This window comes from Diuraphis noxia, unplaced genomic scaffold, assembly GCF_037042655.1.
Source record: "Diuraphis noxia isolate RWA-SAM2 unplaced genomic scaffold, SU_Dnox_SAM2 contig0002, whole genome shotgun sequence".
NCBI lineage: Eukaryota > Metazoa > Arthropoda > Insecta > Hemiptera > Aphididae > Diuraphis > Diuraphis noxia.
In genome coordinates, this window is record NW_028301712.1 from 81,252,970 (window position 1) to 81,275,385 (window position 22,416).

Here is a 22,416-nt window from a genome sequence, read left to right on the forward strand (position 1 = left end):
TTCATGACATTGTTCTGATTTATTCCTAAGGTTAAAAAATCTAACACAAGGTTCTCCATAATTCTTTCTTCAAATAATTGTAAAAATAAATACCAGAGTCAATATAGAAAACATTTTGTGAGCGTATAAAATATATTTTAATTTAAATATATGTAATGTAATATATCCTAGGCTGATAAATCATCTCCGTTCAGAATCGTTTTTCGTATACAATGATACTATTGCATTCAAATTTAACACATCCATTATAGTAACCCTACTCACCATCTCTACTATATAGCAGTCAACAGAGCGATACCCACTTGCCCAATTTTTTTTTTTTAATAAAGAATATTTATAATTGTAGGAATAAGAATTAGATATTTTTTAATTACCGTAGCTAATATGATACATTAGTTTATTAGTAGACTTTTTAATAAGTTTTTGTAAATTAATTTAGTATTTGTATATTATTAATTGTTTCTAAAATATAATTTATAAATGAACAATATATTTAATATAATAGAATCTAAATAATTATATATTATTGTTAATTATATCATTATCACCATATACTTGTAATATTCTTGTATTTCCTTTATTTAAATATTAAGATTACTGTAAATAACTTGTAAACATGTTTTGTTCCCGGCTAATGATTTTAATGTTGAAGCTGTATCAATAAAAAAAAAAATATATACATATATATTTAATAAAAAGAGTAATGTAATTGTTATTAATATTTACTTTTTAAACTGCAGGCTTTTAAATTTCCCTTGTACTTAAATATTTGTCCTATATATTGGTTATTTTATACCTGGATATTTTATCCGTTGAATTTAATACAGGGTATTTATTCTTTGATTAAAATGAAATATAATTGCAACAGATATTTACTAGATAAAATTAGAAAAATCTAAATCAAATAAATTTTATTGAAGCTATTTGAACAGAAATTTGTACTGTAAATCGAGTTCTACTGTAAAACTTCTTCGTAATACTGAAAATTCATTTTTTTATTTATTTTTTATTTTTTATTATTATTATTTTTTTATTCATTTACACTAGTATTTAATCCGAATATGTTCGGGAAAAATTAACAAACATAACATATAGCAGTAATTAACCAGTGTATCTAGTTTACCTTAGTTTACGGGAAAATCGGCATAAGTGTACTTCACTTTGTGAACTAATTCAACCAAGATAAGCTTGAGATGGGTTGGATATAGCATTTGATATATTTTCTAACATGATTCAAACTATTCCGTAAACTTTCTTGATATCTCTTAGAACAATTTCTAAAACTTTCGACAAAATAGGTAGAGTAGTTTTTAAGTCTATAAGCTACAAACATATGGACATTAGCTTTTGTTGAACATTTGAATAGGTAACAAAAATTAATTGAATATTCGTTTATTTTATTTCACGGAAATCCCAAAGCAACGCGTGGTGAATCCAGCTAATACCAATTTTGTTCAAATTTTTCCGTTTTTTTATAACCAATATCAACCCGGCAACCATATACACAAACAGGAGAGTGGTTTGCATGATGAATCCAAACGTAACTCATTCGCGATCCACTCTATATGGGTTGAAAAGCAATGCAAAGAACACTTACCAAGTCTTGAGCATTGAGAAATATGTAAATTTATGCTAGGTAATTAGTATAGTTTCCAATTCTATAGGCTCCATACAAACGTGCATAAATGTATATACATCTATAGGTTTATAGATAATGGTGTTATTTTTACAGTTTTACGTTATGATACAAAAAGTAAGTAAAATATTATAATGTATAAAATATTGACCATAAGCAGAAATTGATGTGATATTAAACGGAAATATGTGACCCGATGTGCAGTACCTTAGATCAAACGTTACATAAAGGAGTCATCTTCACTGCAACAGACGTGACTGGCACATACATCCACCTAAATATTATATAGATATACATTTGAAAGAACTGATACGAAACATAATATACTATACATATATCATATATATTATAATATCGCAGCACATTTATATACGCTATAAGGGCGCTCGCTTTACATAAAATAACAAAGTATAATAATTATTATGTTGTGGTGCACGTTTAATATAATATTATTATTATTATTATGTCTGCAGAAACAAGTTGAGATCTGATCGTGAATCTTTTTGACGGTCCACCGAGGGGTGACTGATCTCGTGAGTCGTGGTATAGTATAGGTATACCAGAATATAATAATGTGTTTACCCGAATCAAACGGGATATAGTCCGCACACTAAATTAGTAAAGCTCTTATCTGGTGACGGACTTTAAGTATTCAGTAATCGCGCTCATTGTAATATACGCTTTGGTATACATTCCTATAATAATATATGCAGTGTGTGTAGCCATTGCCACAATAACGATCAAACTACACACAACTCATGATTACACGCTCAACTATTAATTATTTCAACGAAAGACTTATATGCGAACGCGCACACACATAAAATCATATACTTGTATGACTTATAGTCAGGACCACAGTCAATGTTTGCGATACAAATACCTAAATTATGGCATATGTATTTATTATACAATTATTCAATATTCGTGTTTTATATCAAACTAAAAAAAATGTCACTTAAAAACGTATAGGTAATAATCTAATAGTAATTTTTTCAAAAAATCTAGTTTTACCTAATCCGTAAAAACAAATGTTTTAAAAATATAAATTTACCGAAAATATGACAATAATACCTACACAGTATTATTAACGTTAGTGGATAAAATAAACACTTTGAAAATTGTATATAATATTAAGTATATTACCTATACCATGTAGCATACTTCAGATTTATTTTTATAAAAAACGAATTAAAAGTTTGAAAAGACTGAAACTTCGATGAATGTTTGCTCCAACTAATAATTTAAGTTAGTTAAGGGGGTGGAAGTGGTGGCCTGGTAATATTTTATTTATTAAGCTAAAAAATCGAAAAATCTCAGAGCTGTAGGAGTATTTATTGCGGGAGTTAGGTCTTGGATCTTTTAAATATTATACAACATTACAATCACCTCCTTCTCACAGTAAAAATAAATGTTCATGTGATTATTGTATTCTTATATAACCATAATTTTTTTGTTCCAATCTTTAATCTGGCTTCTACTTTTTGCAGGTCTTTACTAAAATAAATAGGTACAATTTTATGAATTGTCTTTAAAACCATTAAGTTATCAGATGCAAAGTGTACAGAATCAACATATACAAAAAAAAGTACCTATATTCTATACATTTTATTTTACCTAAAATTTTAATATAATTTTCGATTATAATTGTTTAGTAATAAAATCTTATAGGTGCTCTGAACTCATTATCTGACATCTGATTATAAAATATCTAACACAAATTTCAATTTTCAAATGTGGTAGGTACTCCACTATAATAATATAAACTTCAACACATATAAATAATATGTATCATGTTTTTTGCCCTTTAAAATATCTTATCTAGTTCTGGAAAACCAGCGCTCTGCTGAGGCTCGTAGTAAAGATATGGTAACTCAATGTTTATCAGTGTACGATTAGTTTAAATATCCATTCGAGATTCGACTATAGTTGTTTTATACTTTTAACCATTTTAACCATTTTATATATTATTATTATATAAGATTTTATTATAAAATTTTATATTTTTAGATCATAAATAATGCGATAATATATACCTTCTTTGTGGTTACTAAAAGCCAAATCTTCCAAGCCATCTCTGTTTTGTTATAAAATAATTTCATTTTAATATAACTAGGTATGTATTTTTATATGTGTTTTATAAAAACATATATCTATATTAATTATGTCGTCTACATTGGTAAATTTCAAATTTGGTTTTCCAAACTTTAAACGTCCCCATATAATCCAAAATTATATACAACAGCAAAAATATTATATTAATATATTCTCTGAAATTGTCATTATTTTTTATCATAACATGAAATAAAATATGGCTATTCTTCTTTTTACTTCTCTTCCTTCTCCTCGTTTTGCTCGTCCTCGTTTCCCTCGTACCCATTTAACATTACATGGGATCTTTCAGCAGAGCTAACCGTTCCTTTGTCAATCCTCTCCAGCCAGGGTAACAACTTCAGCACTTTCAATCTGATTGAATTTTTACTAAAACTATTATCTGACACCACCAATGTTTTTAATGATTTGAGACAGGCCAATTTGTTAAGCTCTTTTACGTCGCTTAAGCGGTTCTCCCTAAAACAAGGAATAATATAAATTTAACCATAATTCATTCGCAAAAATTATGTATATCAAAAAGACAAGATAGAAAAAATTGATAAATAGGTAACCTCTATCCTATTCAATAGTAGGACGAAAAATAGTGTATATCTTGTCAGTTTTTAAGTAAGTCACTGTAAACGGCGTGTTAAATTTGAATTCAATGACAAAATGTTGCATACGAAGAACCATTCTGAGCGGAGAAATTATATCTGACCATATTATCAAGAATATATAACTATGTATATACCTATTTGTATTGTTATTATTATTGTAGTTTATTTTGCTACTAATAATATGATAAATTGAATTAATTTTTTGTGTGAATAAAGTATTTGTTATAATGTTATCAATTGTTATTAAAGTATATAACATCTATTTATATTTTATACCAATTATAATTGTTATAACTTCTGAGTCATACTTACTGCGGATCGGTGTGAATAAGTTAAGTTAGTAATAACTAATAATACTAATAAGCCATTGCTTAAAATCAACCTCAATATTTTGAAAATTTCATGTTTAGTAAATAATAATTAGGGCCTAAATAAAAAATTCAAGTTCCTACATCATAAATCATAATATGTGATTTTTTAAATTACAAAAAAAAAATCGTTATTCATTGTTTAAATATATTTTTCGTCAAAATCAAAACGTTTTTTTTTTTTTTTTTTTAAATACTTACTAGAAAAATGTTGCTAATCATTTTAAGTTTTTCGAGGTACATTTAGAATAATATTTATGTGGAACCATAAATATAGTGTATTCACTATTAATTCTTGACTGTTTAAGCTTTGTATTTATGAATTTTTAAATCTAAAATAATTCCAAAACTTTTAATGATTTTGATGAATGCTGTAAAATATTAAAATTTAAAACTCATCCATAAATTGTATCCCTACAAAAACACTTCGTCGACTCCGTGTAAAAAATTGCTAGTTAAAAAAAAACTAGTCATCTATAAGACTTCAGCATTATAAATATGTGATATCATAAATAACTTAAATTTGAAAAAAACTAGTAATTTATAATACTTAAACATTATAAAGCTGTGATATCAAGAATAAATGCTAAATAAATTAAATTTTAAATTAATTGATTCTATCTCAATCATATATTTACTTGGCTAGAATTTATATATTTCGACAAATAAACATGTCTATTCATAACTGGACTATTTAAAAAATTTCCATGACAAATGATACTAAATTTGTTTTATAAAAAAGTCTTAGTTATTAATTTATAAAGAAAATAAATTTAGTATCATTTGGCATGGAAATTTTTTAAATAGTCCAGTTTGTTTATTTAATATACTCTAATTTTTTTTAAAAATCATATTCAATTTTTTTTCCATTATTATAATATGTACATTTTTACCCCCTCGAGGCCATCGTTCAAAATGTATTGCAGTGTAATTACATCGTAGCCATTTATTTATTATCTTTATTAAACATTCATCCATACACATTGTATTTGTCGTTTTTTTTTCTCAATAATTTCTCCTTTTTCGTGACTTCTGTTTATAATATGTTTTAGAAACCATTTTAGAAATAAAGAATCACAAATTATAATATAAATAAATAATATAGTAGTATAGCTGGTAGTACGGCCTACTACAACTACAACAAATAAAATGAGATAACAAATAAAACGTAGTTTTTCCACCGGCGCGGCGGCGGCTATACGCATCTACACCGAACGTCGCCAATAATATGAATGTCATGACAAAATAAATTTAATTTAAAATTTTTTATTTTGTCATGATGAATGTCGATAACAGAAATTACGAATACGATAAGCAAAGACGCGGGCAACGGAAGTCCGCAAGTCGCAACCGCTGCCCAGTGTACGACCGCGACGAAAACGTATACGGAATAGAGGGGGTAATACGGTCTCGTGCGCTGCTGCGTGAAACGTAATAACTAAAAACGGTCGGGCACAATATCTTTTTGCTTCAAAAATACTTGACTTTTTTGCTAATATATTCGTTATTATTCAACCAATTTTTTCGAAAATGACAAAGGTATAATCTACAAATCATGCCCGATCTATTGATACCACAAACAGACCAATCCGTTCATTCATTAGGTCTGTAGCCCTGGCTAAAGAAAACGGGCAAATTTACACACATTCAATGGGCAAACTCTGGCTCGTGTAATATACTACGGTAGTGACCGCTTCGCGCCACTACCGTCGCGCTGGATCTATAGATTTAAAAAAAAAATTTAATGCGATAAGAACTTGTTAGGAACATTATATTTTATTTAATAAAAATGTTTCCCCATAACCAAATATTGAAATATATTATCATACTTAAATCAAAAAAGATAAACATTTCAAGGATATAAAAATAGTAAAAAAGATACAAAATATTTTAAAAATTTATCAGATCTAGTAAATGTTCAAATGACTTTTTTTTGAACATTTATTTTTTAGCCACAGAAAAAAACTATCGATTTTGTCAAAAACAGTTTTGGTTGAAAATTCTATTTTTTTCCCCGATTCACTTGAAATGTTATAATAATTTTACCTGCAAAAGTACAAACTAGATCTAATTTACTGCGTGAAACCACACTTCAAGTATTTTTTTAATATAATACACACATACAGACACAAAACAAAAATATAATACATCATTATAAATCAATAATCAATGCATTCATCGCACGGTGTATGTTTGTGAATAATTTTTTATACATCACATTTTGAAAATGTTTAAAATAAACTAGGTAGTTTCCAATAAAAGTTGTTCAGAAGTCTTAAGAACTGTTTAAAATACAAAATCGATAAGACGAATCGTATAAGAGTATTATAATATTGTTAGTTTCATTCAAATACAATAAGTACCTATACATTCTAATCAAAATAGCAATACCCAACACTTTATTATTTTTACCCAAATATTATATTATTAAATATTTATTTCAAAAACCATTCAATAGTTAATATTATGTTGACAACACTTATTTCAAACAGAGCAAATACAGATGTTTAATGAAATAGAATATTATTATTTTGAATTTAACTTTTGAAATTTAGTTTGGAAGTATCGGGAATCATCTGGATAACTGATGAAGAAGGACTAATGGAAATGTTTTGTCGTAAAAAAGTTAACGGGCTTCTACGCCATTTGTTTTATTTAATTGTTTTTTGTAACGATTTGTTTTTTTTTACTAATCGCAATAATTGCATTTCAATGATTTTTAAATTGAATTTTTTTTTTTTAAAGTAAGTCTGGAGCTAGTTTATTTTTGAATGATTGACTAGAAACCATTAAAATAAAGGATTTTCATCTTATTACGTTTCTTTATCTAATCAAGACGTATTCTAATATAATATACATAATATATTTTATAGATTTAATTTGATTAAAACCTTACAGTTTATTGCTTAAGGTTTTCGCAAAATAATGTGAAATATTACAATTTACAGCCCAGTGAATTCAAATTATTTGGCATATTATTTTGAACGTTAAATGAAAGTTAGTGACTGATAATAGTATTATTATGACACGTTTAATCAATAATAATTGTTCGTGCAATTTTGTACGTGTGTGTTTAAATGTATAGGTATAATAAATTATAATGTATTTACATAAATTATATTAATATTTAGTGAGTAGGTATACTTAGTGTATTAAGGATTAACGTGTTTTTAGGCTCTGTATTAAAGTTATTAAAATGTATTATAGAACGCAATTCGTTTTTAGTAAAATATAATGTAATAAAAATAAAATTAAAAATATTTGTATCATAATTTTTTGTTTTGTTTTTTTATTCATTTACAAAATTTACCCTCGGCGATATGGCCAGTTACAATGGTTATTATTTACATCAACATAATATCATAATATTATTTATTGTAGGCACTGGTTTTTGTTTAGGTAATATTTTTGATGATATCTTTATCTTTAGATATGTATTAATTTAATATTTTATTTAAGTAATGAGTGTACCTATTGTATAATATTACCTTAAGTTTAAGTACGACAAATTCATCAAATTATCAGTAAAACCATCCAAGTTCGATATCTGGTTACCACGCAAGTGTAAACGAGACAGGTTTCGTAAATTGTCTAATCCATTTAGCTTACCAATCTTGTTGTAGCTCTGATGACATTATTATAACAAAAACGTGTTTCGTGTTAGTGCATTCCAATATAATATGAGTTTTCAATCAAATTACCAAATACAATATACGTAATTTATTGGATACAATCACAAATTGTTCGACTGTCTCCAAGGCGTTCCTGGACAATGCCAATGTGGATAGGTTCGGGCAAACAATTTCTTCGCTGAAGTAGTTTTTATCATGGTTTTTGCTCGGCAATCGGGTCAGATAAGATATTTTGTTGTCTGAAATATTGAAACGTAAGTTTGCTACTGTATGACATGAACAGAATACGATGAATAGCTATGACATTTGTAATAAAACTATCACGTCATTCACAACTACTATAATGAAGTTATTCCTACTTTATTTGTTATTTTTAAGAATGTGAGTTGAATAATATATCAATCAAAATAATTGCACTTTAGTATTAAAAACGTGCCTGTATAGTATTATTGACTACTGGTTTGTTCTATTATTTTAATTACTTATACACTTTTAACAGTGAAATTTTGTTTTTTCCAAAAAAAGTGTCGTAAAGTGTTCCCAAACTGTTTGATTTATGAGGTTTTTTCTGTACTAATAGGGGATAGAAAAACTTTGACTTAACCATACTATTTTGTGATTTACATTTTACAGGTTTTGTTTTTTAGAGTAGAAATTATGAACAAGTTTTCAAACAGCATATCTATAATTGGTTAAATATTATGTATTTTGCTTTAAATTGGTAATTTTTCAAGGAAATCATAATAAACAAGAGTAGCAAATTCAAGGAAAATAAAACTTGCACAGATAATTTTTATACAGTTTTAGTATTGTTAAGCCCATCGTGAGATTTGTTTTTTTTTTTTTTGTGATCATCAAGCTTAACAAGTTTCGAATATTAATACGTTACAGTTTTTATTATTAATTATAGATTTGTAAATATTTGTTAAATATAATGGAAAATTGAGAAATAAATCAACGATATGCTGTTATTGTATTTAAACTAATAAAAATCTCGACACCTTGTAAAAATGAATCACCTGGAAACAGATTTTAAACATTATTCCATTCACAACCATTGGATCATGCAGATGATATATATAATTTATATTATTGTCACTAATCGAAAAGTAACGCTATATATAAACTATTGTTTGTATATTTTTATATTTCTGTAATACATGGATGTCATTCGATATGGGCCACAATTTATCCCACACTATTTGCAAAAAACAACAATTAATAACGGTAAAACGAAATATTCTGAAAAAAAAAAATCCGAAACTATTTCGTTGTAGGTTATAATGAATACTGGAGAACGGCTAATTGGTCAAAACATCGATTAAATACAAATTAAGTTGACCAAATCAACTCTAATTATTATTTTTGTTTTCTTAAATGCAATATATGCATTATTCAAAGCAAAATATTATAAAGGTAAGATTTTAATATGATCATCAACTTTAACGTTGATAGTATTGAATCAATACAACGATTTTAATAACATTGCATCAATCCATTTGAGCCCAAACATTCTTTAGTAATATATTCAAATATATTTAAATATATTTACTTCATTAAACTGAAATGTTGGCGTATTTAATTTTATTGTTTCAAAAATAAATACAGTACAACATTTAGTGCTTTCAACATTCTTAGAGTTACATTTTTTTGTAACAGTTGAATATTAAAAATAATTACGATTTAAAATTAAATTAAAACCGGTAGATTTATTGATTTAAGATAAAATTAATATATATGTAGTAGGTACACTAGTTCGAATAATAGTTATATTTATTAAGCGTAAATCAGATTTATAAAAACATTAAATAGTAATATATAAATCATTTTTACTTAAAAATAAAATTTATTTTTATTCAAAATAACCTTCAGCCCCTTGACCACTGGTTGGTGATATTTTTATTTTTCAAATATTGTTTTTTTAATATTTTCAGTATAATTTAACTATGAATACAGTGTTTTAAATTTTAAATTAGTGCATTTATCTCTATATTTTGTTATTAATTATTACACAATTTTATATCAGTAATTAAATTAAGGGGTAAGTATATAAATTAACTAGGCAGGTCTTTATATTTCTGAAGCCACGTAAAAAGGGATTTCGTTGAAATTTTTTTTTATTTTTTATTTTTTTTTTCAAAGAGAGTACATAAACAGTCAAAACCAGATAACGTGGCTTCGTTTTAATTATAATCATTTATTATACGAATTCAAAGACACTTCATTAAAATGTTTTTATTTATTTTTGGATGTTAAAATAGCATATACAATTTTTTTTTACAACAATAAATATTTAAAAAAAAACATTTGAATATCTTAATATCAATATTTTTCATTGTCAATATTATCAATAAAATTTTTTCGTACTACTAATTAGTACCAATCAAAAAAAAAAATGTATGGTTTGAGGTTTCTGAAATCAAAAACTACTCAACCGATTTTGATTATTAGTGGTAGGTTTAAATAATAGACCAGACAAAGGAATTTTCCACTGTTAAATGCTATAAATTCGCATATAATCATAACCACGTATTCGTTTATTTCTCTTGGTACACGTAAGAAAAAAATGTTATTTATAAATATCCACTGTAGATGATTTTTTCATTTTGGTTTTATTTATTCCTGAATATTTCAGCTAGTAAATTATTATGGTTAATAGTTGTATTAATCATTAGGTGAAGTTAAACAATAAGTACTTGAAGTCTTAAACATTCAATTGAATTCCTGACTCTTAGGTTAGTTTATGTAATGTTTCCCATCTGATAGATTTTACCTAAAGTAATTCGATTTATGAGTCTAATAACAGGAATAATTAATAAGCCACTAATTAATTTACATATATTTATTATGACTTAAAAATTATTAAAAGTGTTGGTAGTCTTTATTAGTTTAATATATAAATACATAACAATGGTACCCCGTTAATTTATTGAAAACAATTGATCGCAAGAAAATTGCTCGAAAACTTTTGATCGAAATACAATTGCTCGTAAACGACAATTTATCGAAAAATTATATTATCATTATATTATTGATATATTATTTTTTATAAATTAAAAAGTCATAATTGTTTATATTATATTTAAAAAATAAAGTTAATTAAAATTGCTAAAAAATACGTAAAATTGAAAATTAAATTTTTAATTGAAAATTATAGGCTATTCCACGTAGATAATCTAAAATGAATAGATCGTTATAATCAGTGCAAATTTTTTTAATTATCTTAGCTCTATCTTGGTATTATTTTTTCTGAGGTTCTATGCCAGATATATGCAAATATATACTGCAGCTCAATTTTGAGTCGATTAATGCTTTCTTCTTCCTTTAAAGTTTCAATAAAACGCCATATTGATAGATGTTTTCCACTTAAGATTGATGTAAAACAGTTATGCCAACCTTTAACGGAATTATTTGTTGTTGCTATATCTTGTTCTACTCTTAAAAAACAGTTCCACATTTCAATTTCAACTTTTAGTTGTTTTCGTCTTCTTCATCTATCTAATTTGTCTAACCAGGTATTTTCGAAATAGTCTAAAAATTGTTCTAATATTTCTTCATTTTCTGTATAGTAATTACTTTCAATTACAACACTATATATTAACTTATTACATCATCCTTAGGTACAAATGCTAAAGCTAGTAACATTCTTAATTGCAATGCAAATTGAGAGTCTTCGCTGTATTTTTTTTTTTTTGAAAGCCAAATTCCAGAACATTACGCCATCGCCACATACACCGCGACAAATGAAAAAATCATTACCCATTTAGTTTAGTACTAAGAAATTCTGTTTTAATTGAATTAATTGTAGCTTTTTCATAATCAATCATTATAGTTTTGGGATTTAAATTTGGTTTTAATGACTTTAAATGAATCAAACATTCGACGATAAGTATCTTCTTTTTTATCAGGTATAGCAATACATAAACACTGGGAACCACATTTGAATAGCGTATACCATCATGAATTGTGTATAATTGCGTAAAAATCGGTGAAGCTACCCAAAACATTCCATCACAGAAACAATGTTTACAATTCTCCATAAAATCCAAAAAATGTTTGGGTTGTATAAATCAAAATACGCGGGAGATTTATGCCACTGTCATAATGTAAAAATAACTCACGTTACTTGTATTTCGATACTGCTCAGGAACAGTAAAATCAAAGTTATTTGGATTAGATGGAGAAGCTTCTTTTCTTTGACTTGGCATATCTGCAGCTAAAGTACTTGGTAAATAATTATAAAAAAAACATTTTTAATTAATTTAAAAATTTTTGTTTTATATTTATATTAGGTATATAATACACTATTAATATAGTTATGAACTAAGTGTAGTTTGGGAAGAAATCTCTTTTAAATGTGATACAGCAATCTGAACCTCAATTTTTGCTGCATTCGGTACATGAATATTATGTTTGATGAACTTCACGTTATTTTCATTAACAACACGAACTCGACCTTTTCATTTCAGTTTTTACTTTCGGAGTATTTCTAATACACTTTTTCATTATACATTTTTTCTTGTGCATGTAAAAACTCTTTATATTCTAACTTTATTTTATTTTTTTCACTGTTTACATACACCAAACTCATGATGGCAAAACTTAAAACGTGTCAAAATTGTTTGAAGTAAGTACACTATAATATTGAAACGATAATTGTCTCGGATTTACCATGCACCACGTCGACGTACGATAAAAAATTACTATCGTGGTTGAATCCAATATTATCTTTATATCTTAGTACAAAGTGCACCAAGTAAACGTACGGTATAAAATTATTATCCATGTGACTCGGTAAAAACATGAAGTGGATCGGTCTATTATTAAAAGGTATAATGATTATATTACTTATTCGGGTTATCGCGTTATTGAGCAAACAATTTTTTTTTTTTTTGCGAACAGTTGTTCTTCGATCAATATTGTCGTTTGCGAGCAATTGGTTTTCGATCAAAAGTTTTCGAGCAATTCTCGTTCGATCAATTGACATGTATCCCATAACAATAGCATATAAATAGTTATGTATTCATTTATAAATAGTTACTCTATATAAAGAACTAAAAACGTTAGTAAATAATACATATGTTATATGTATATTATATAAAATAAATATTACTGCGATTTGTGACAGGTCATAAGTGTTAGAAAATAAGTTTTCTATAATATATTTGCAAGATAATTTTGTTTCTCATCAATATCCACCTCATTTTTTTTCTATCATAATATATCATGAAAAATATCCTAGGATATTTGTATACAAATTTAATTTATTAAAATATTTAATTAGTTGTAGGTCACGAATGTTTAAAAAATAAAAGCAAGTATATTATTTAAGAAACTGTGAAATATACCGAAACTAACAGATTTATTATAAATCATAGCATATATGCAATTCATTCATTTATTTAAAATTTTATTAATTTACGTCATTAAGTTTTAGTAACCAATAAATGACTATATTTTAAACAAAATGATTCATACAATCCTATATTTCTTTTAAATAATACTAGATTCTAAGAAATACGATAAATCTCTCATTCGAATTTGGCATCATTTCTGTCTTGTATATTTTCCTTTTAAACGTTTTGTGAGTTCATTCGATTCTCACAAAGTAGGACACCTGTTAAAGGATTTTCCCGTTTTAAATGAGACTAATGTATACTCCGTATAGCAATAGTATATCTATGGCCTATGTCCATTAACTAAAATATTTGACAAACAAATCGCCACCCGAAATGCAAGGAACTTAACCACGAGGATATTATTGTCCTAAATATAATATTATGAATAATAATAATAATAGTAACCCAGCCTTTAGTCGTATTTATCCTATTGTTACGGATATTTTTAAAATCAATTTGAATAAAAAAACCAATAATTAAAAAACATCAATTTATGAGAAATTTTAACCGTCGGATTGAACATTAAATTACAGCCAGTAAAAAAAGTATTTAAAAAAAAAACATATTATGGATTGTTGTCTACGATATTAAATATTTAATTAAAATATTATGTACCCTGTAATGATAATAATATTATCTACTAATATTGTCGTTTTTAAGTTTTTTTGTTCACTTATTGTCGCTGATAGATGGCGTTGTATATATATTGTTGTAAATAAAATTATGTAAATATTACGATGCCGCCGTGATCGTATAAACATAATAATTTAATACGTGCCCAAATAATATATTATAATGTTTATATGCACACCATAAACATTTAAATTCTTAAAATAATTGTTAATAGAGTTAATAGTTAACTATATTATAAGAAACAGTGTCAAGTTTCAAGTTTCAAAAATTAAGACACTATTATTCTATATACTACCTAACCTATCCATACTCTATAAAATAAAACAAAAAAGTATGTAGGTAATAATATATCTTATGAAAAAATGTAGATTCAGTGTGGTAATTATTACAGATAAATAAATCATAAATTGTGAAATAATGGTTTCAATAATTGTTCAGTTTTTCTATTCACACAATGCAACTCATCACAATGTTATTAGTTATGTTAGGTCATAAAAAAATAGAAAACTACAAGAAATCCGTACAGAAACCTTGTGACCTTTACGGATTTTTACTGCCTACATTCAGTACTCACCAGTCATGGTAACCCCCAAACACTTAACTGTTGACCTGCGCTACGATGATAGTGCTTTTCGAAAGGATAAATCGATGAAATTGCAGTAGGTTTTGTAATTATATTATTATAATTTATTAATTATAAAAATTAAATAAAGATAAAGCTGATACCTATATTAGATAATATATACATATATATTAGATATTAGACACTATACCTATATATGTTATATATATTTTATAAATTAATTAATTTAAGTAACTGAGATATCGTCGTTGTAATTATAATAATTAATAACATAAGGTTTACAAACATAATTGTTAAAATGAAAATAACAATTTTTAGTTCTGAAACGACTTTTTGGCAGTTCAGAAAAAATTAGAGAAGAAATGTTAACACTAATCTGTTAATGCTAAATGCATTCTTTCTACCTACTGTAACGTAGGTATTAATTTTTATGAATAATTTTGATAGTAAGTAAATGTTAAGGCTTTAGTGATCAACCACATAGTTACTGACTTCGTCATCTTTTTAAATAATTTGGAGTAGTACTTAAATATATAATATATATATATATTATATTATCTAGAAATGTTTTGATATTTTTCATAGTAATAATATTCATATAGGGGGAAATATAATGAGTTAAAAATGAGTAATGCATAGTACATACAGTATTAACTATGAATTATCACTCCATGTGGTAGCCACTATTAGGTATACGTACATCAATTTACATATAAACATAAAATAGGGGGTTTTATAGTAATTAAAATCATAGGTTTTTTGAGTAATTTTACGGAGTGGTTCTTTTAGATTTTAGTTAAAAAGTGGTAGTTCGGATATTATTGTCACCCACCCATAGCTTGTTTAAGAACGGCTCATCCAAACATAATAGTCCGAAAATAATGATGTTTGGTTTAAGTTGTTTTGAATAAAGGCTTAGAGTTAAAGATTGAGTTTTAAAATATTCAATGACCGTTAGATGGCCGTTTATGTTTGATAATAATAAATGGTAATTTACGTAGTCTTCGTAATATTTTAGTTAAGAGTGTATAAAGTCGTGGTAAAAGCCTTTGTGTGTGATTATGTTATAATTAATAGGCTTATTACCGGAATGCCTGATGTTAATATGTTATTACCGGACGTGGTTGTAAACCAGAGGTATCTGACACATATGGGCACGGTGACAGAGCCTTAAATTATTTAGGAAAATTTGATCTACGGCCAAGTTAAATGACAATATACCAACAGTGCTGTCGATAGTGTAGTGTATGCGGTACCAATACACGGGGCGATATAGAGAATCGTCATATAACTATGGTGACATTAACAATATAATTATTATGGGAGACATAATGCGTTACGTATTATTGAATTTATTTGAATAAATTAAATTATATCAGTGTATAATATTTTAATTGTAAGTTTAGCTTAGAAGGATATACAATTTTGTATCAAAGTAAAATATAGTTTTAAATAAAAAAAATAAAACATTAAAAATACCAAAATATAGAAATACCTAAATAACAATGAAAAAATGAATCATTGGCATGCTAAAAAACATAAAAATAACGAAATACATATCATTATATCAATAACATTAAAATAAATATAAACTAACTTACGCCCTATATATGGCTCACTATTTTAAGGAATATAATATAATATAATATTTTATAATTATTATGATCATTATGATATTATAATATATTATTTAATATATTATTTTAAGTGCCTAGAAACATTTTTAGGCGCTTAAAAAGTATATATTCTTTTTAAAAAATGCCATAAGGTTTCCTTGAAGTGACAATCTGAGAAAAAAAATTAATTTAGCACTCCCTTAAGTTGTTTAGGATTTTGGAAATCGTCGTAAATATTTGAATAATTCAAGAACGATTGGGTCAAAGAAAATTTGAATTTATAATAATTGTTCATCTATGCAGTATTCAGAAAAATGTTTGTATATATTCGTATTTTCATATACATATAATATACCTAAGAATTAACCTTAGTCTGTACAAGAATCAGACAGCTTGCATTAAAAAAGGAGAAATCACAACTAACGCTCAAATAAAAAATGGAGTCCGACAAGGGTGTAACGTTATCACCACCAATTTTTAATTGCGACATCGAAAAAGTTATAAATATAGTGAAAGCAAAACTAATAGAATAAATTATTGGAATCAAAATTGAAAACGAATGAAGAAGTACTTAGAACAATGGGAGAAAAACATACACTCATAGATGCGATTAGAGAAGACGATGAAAAATGGTTGGACATGCCCTGAGACACCCAGAAGAGAAGAACTGCATAATATAATATTAGAGGGTATGATAGAAGCAAAGAAAACTGCAGGACGTCCCCGAAGGCCCGGAACTCTTATATAGGACAAATTAAATGTGACGCTTAAGTCAAAACCTTTAAGGAACTTAAAGAAAATGCGAGTAATCGGTTAGAATGGAGAATAGGAGTTGTAAACCAACCTCCGGGTTGACAAAAATAAATCACTAAGGAATTGATTTCTCAATACACTTACTCAGACAGTAAAATGTGAAAAATATTTCTGGATCAGTACCTATGCAAAACCATTTCTTGTAGGTCACAAAATCACAAACCAATTACTGGGTCAATCGCTCGCTAGAAATATTGTAGTGATTAAAGACCAAATACGGTAGGTACCTATTAAAAGTGTTTTTTATATAAAAATCTATATATATGTATGTATAGTAGATCGGCAATTAAATGAAAAATGTCGAAGTCATATAACCAATATGAAGCTTTTCTCCTTGGTATCATAATTTGTCACACATGATGTCAATACCTGGTAATAATTATTAAGACGTTATGTGTGGACAAAACATACTATGCAATGTAAGAGTGTTAATATTATGAGCGACACATGATGTATCCTCAATATTGCATGCGTTGATTATAAAACAAAATAAAAATGTATATGTATTTATAATTTATAGTCAATATGTAATTGTCTAGCATATGAGACTACGATTTTTCTTATATAGGTAACATTTCGGTGAGTAGCGTATCGAACTTTACTATCGTTATATTTTAGAAACAACGGTATGTCAAAACCATATCCCGAAAACAACAAGAAAAAAAACTGTTCTCCCTTCAATAAATTATAATCATCGTTATCATGGCTCAATTATTATTATGAGGTTTTGAAAAGAAAAATTATATTCTTCCGAGACAAATGCCTTATTACGCGATGTTATAAGACTCGTTTGGTGATGGTATTTGACTAATGCGAATACGGATTTTAATAGGATAATATAATAACAACTATTATGGATGTGAATGAAAAACAGCCGAACGTCATGAATTAATGCTGAATTTATTATTATATTATCCTGCTGTAATTTTCTTACAGCGTACATAAACCTATAATAGACTATATAATATTTAGTAGCTTTTTTACACTACTATATGTCTATATGGCTACAGCTATACAGTTAGTCAATTTGTATGAATATATTTGTAAACATTTGGATAAAATGATTTATTATCCGTATCGTCTATGCGTGTACATCATATTATCTCATTTGTTTTACGTTTTCTCGGAAGGATTGACAGATAACGATTTATTATCGTAATCAAATCGTTCAAATAATATTGTCCTATCGAAGGATTTGTGTGCGCACGATGATGACGTTTTACTTTATTTAAAATTCAATAATAATGCAATTATAACGTTCTACATTCATATTTTTTTTTCGATTTTCACAATTATTTTTACCCGACGTTTGCATTATTGTAACGGTTTATGCCTATTAATGCATTTGATATAATATTTTCTTAGCATAATGTTTTGACGATAAAAATTATATTTTATGACAATATAATGCAAAAAAAAAATAATATAACTATAAAGAGTCCAATTAAACATACTAGGTAGATTGTCCTAAGAAATTTAATTTCGTCTACAAATATCAATGTTATATGTAGAAGAAACTTAATTTCAATCAACAAACCAGATTTTTACAAATTCATTGCTTAACATTTCATTGAATTTTGTTGTTGTTATTGATTGGTTCAAATTATTTTTATTGAATCTCGGTCAATTTAAGAACATACAAACGTGCCTATAATTTTCATAAAATAGGAGAAATCAATATTAATTAATCGTGTAAATAACTGTTTATTATCCTAATACTATATACTATTGTAGATAAACGCTATGATGTGATTTAAGATTTTACCTAAATTATATTAATATCGGGTTGTGACATTGCGATAATTGTATTTTATTCTTCAGCATATTTTAGTGTTCTAATTTTGATTAGAAAAATTAACAAAAATTAATATTCAAATCTTGTGAGAAATTTTTTTAAATTTTTTAGTGTGCACCAATATTTATATTTATACGTGGTTGATATCGATCGTATTATTAAATATTAATATATATTTTATTCTAAAATAAATATTTAATTATTTTTAAATAAATTGACGTGATCATAAAATTAAAAAAAAAACAACAGTCGGGTATCCCCTTAATAAACCTATATTATAAAATAATTACGTTTCGTGACCGACATCTAAAGGAAACTCGTTTCAATATCAGTTTAGCATACTATTTTTATTCTGATAAATTATTATAATTTAAATAATACGAGATAATCATAATACAGCTTAATATAATATATACCAACAATATTTTTTCTGGGAAATTATTTTACCTTCATAAAGAAATCGGAAATAATTAATAATAATATTATCTTATATTGCCAAAACTTCATGAATATATGCAAATTAATTGTAATTCAAAAACCATGTGTTTAGAGCATTCATTTAATACGTCTTAGATCAAAAAAGTGTTTTATTTTTAACACACACTACGATTATGGCAATGAATTTTTGCTTAAAAAAATAATTTTATATAATACATATTATTATGACTATACTTTTTGGGAGATAATCTAATTTTTATGATAGCCATATTCCTTTTTTAATTTCACAATCTTATGCGAAACATCTATATCAAATATTATATCGATGTTTTATATATTTTTCAAATTTGTAAATTATAATATCTTATAGGTTTCGTCATCCATGTGCTATGTAAATGTAATATTTATACGCGAGGTAATCTGTATCATTAAATATTTTATTACCATATAGGTGCTCAAACGTCGGCTGATCGTATATGTTATAATATGTGTGGTAACACATTGGTTATGGTTGTTGAAAACTAATAAAATGAAAAATAAAACCGTCGTATTTGCTGCTGGCATTCATAGAATTGTATAATGTCACGAGGATTCAAATACGTGCGCACCTATTGTGTAATATAATATATTATTGTATTATTATATTACTGCTATTGCCGCCACCGCCGCCACCGTTGTGTGTCGACGAAGGGGTGAAAAGGAAATTTCTTAACCGCCGAGCACAATGTTATTATGATGACGTTGGCCGTCAGAAACACGCCGCGAATAATGCTCGCCACGAGTATACCTGCTGCAGCTATGATCATAATTATATAGATACACATTTGTACACATTATGTATTATATACATACAGTATAGTGTAATTTGTATAATATTACTCTCTACACCTGGACGAAGAATCCCGCTTAGCCATATCGCGTCTACATGCGGGTATGTGTAGCCGTCGAATGTAATATAATATTATTTTAATTAATCGATAATCGATCGTTTCCACGGGACTGACCCGGATCGGGGGTATTATAAATAATATATCATCATACATAACGCGGCGTCGGTCCATAATGATAATTAATGAAAAACGTGTCCGTCACGCTTTATATTATATAATATTTTATTATTATTATTTTAGATCCCACAAACCTATAATATAATGTGCGAAACACGGTCACGTAGTATGCATCCGACACTTATTATATTGTTGAAACACTACCTATTGTAGATTTCTGTATAAAATACACTAAAGGTTGAATACCTATCAAATGCTCGCTGGCAGATGAAATGCATGTAATTTGTACATAGTGCATTACTACATTAGTATCATTAGTATGGGTAGGTATTACCTACTATTATTGTGTATACCTACCTTTGTAAACGATTGATGTACGAAATGTTTGTACGACTATCTCCGCGTGTTATATACACGTATACCGAGTGGATGGGTTGTCCCTCCCGCGGGTCGTCGATGTTTCCAGTCCAGCAGATATCCATGTTATTATGTATAGTCGTAACCTACCCGGAGGAAGAGCGACAGAGTGATAATTTGAGATAATAAACGTATTATGTACAATATACTGCATAGACGGGTATCGCGAATTCTGTGAACATTTAACTAAGCTATATAGCTGCCTTATTACAAAAACAGTACTCCACAGAAGCCGTTGGTGGTGACGATTATTGATGATTGATGGTATTGCACATATATATAGCATGGATTTTTATATTCGAAAAAAACGGGTTCGTGACGCCAGGTGCTCTTATTTTTTTTAGGAGGTAAAGACGTTCCCAAAACTTCGGTCCTGCTAGTGATTGATTATAAACGAAGGACTATTTTACGTAGATACGACATATATCTACAGAAATTTAATCGCAACAGAATCCCAGTACATATAGTCGTGGTTCGTCGTATTATTAAGAGGTTTTTTGACTAAATATTAATCGCTTTTTGCGTTTAAAACATGTAAATAAAATGAACCTATATAGGTGCTTTTAGAAATGTGTTTTAAATGATTCGAGTAATTTACAGTTGAACGATAAAGTCACACTTTTTCATAATATTTTTATCGTTAAAAATCATTACGATTTTCCATATAGAGCTGATTATTATAAATATAAAAAATATAAATATAAATAATTAGCACAATTCAGATAACCAAGAACAATTTTAATTTATATTTTATACCTTTACTTTGAAAAACTATTTTAAACTGATAAAAACACATTTTTAGAAATACTATAGATACAACCGATCTAGCAATGTTTGATTTAATAAAACCGTTCAGGAAATTCAGTCTTGAGATCACTAGGTCAAAATAAAAGAAATAAATGGCACATATAATATACTGTTGAAGTCGATGAAAGTTATAGCGACACTATAAAAATAAAGTACATTAAACATTTTAAAAACTAACCATCTTTATAAAATATTGTTTACAAAATATTAGATTACATATTTTTTTGTATACTTTTAAGTGTATAGAAGACAATTGCTTTTATTTATGATAGTTACTTAATTTATTTGAATTTTAATCATTTTATATTGTGATTATGTATATCACAATTTAATACATAATAAATTAATAAATAATATTTCAAAACTTATCAATCGGTTGATTTGTATTTTTTTTTGTATTTTCATAAAATTTATGAAAATGGCAAGTATTACAATATAATTACGGTTGAGGCTTATAATAAGTCTCACGTATTGTTCTCTTTATAATTTACATAGAATATTCATCAAAGCTTTGTTAATTTATTACAGTATATTAGCATATTATTTATTTCAAAAGAACAA

The 22,416-nt window shown here is 26.7% G+C and overlaps 1 protein-coding gene across 1 annotated transcript in view; it reads right to left on the reverse strand.

The window, feature by feature from the left end:
• Positions 1–1,849: 1,849 nt before the first annotated feature.
• The window catches only part of LOC107165650 (leucine-rich repeat-containing protein 23-like), a 30,956-nt gene continuing 10,389 nt past the window's right edge, over positions 1,850–22,416 (reverse strand). Inside the window, exons 6-9 of the mRNA XM_015513990.2 lie at positions 8,417–8,586; positions 8,204–8,340; positions 3,968–4,207; positions 1,850–1,910 (exon numbers count right to left, since the gene is read on the reverse strand). Of these exons, the coding sequence (XP_015369476.2) occupies positions 1,850–1,910; positions 3,968–4,207; positions 8,204–8,340; positions 8,417–8,586 (608 nt within the window). The remainder of the gene's footprint in view (positions 1,911–3,967; positions 4,208–8,203; positions 8,341–8,416; positions 8,587–22,416) is intronic.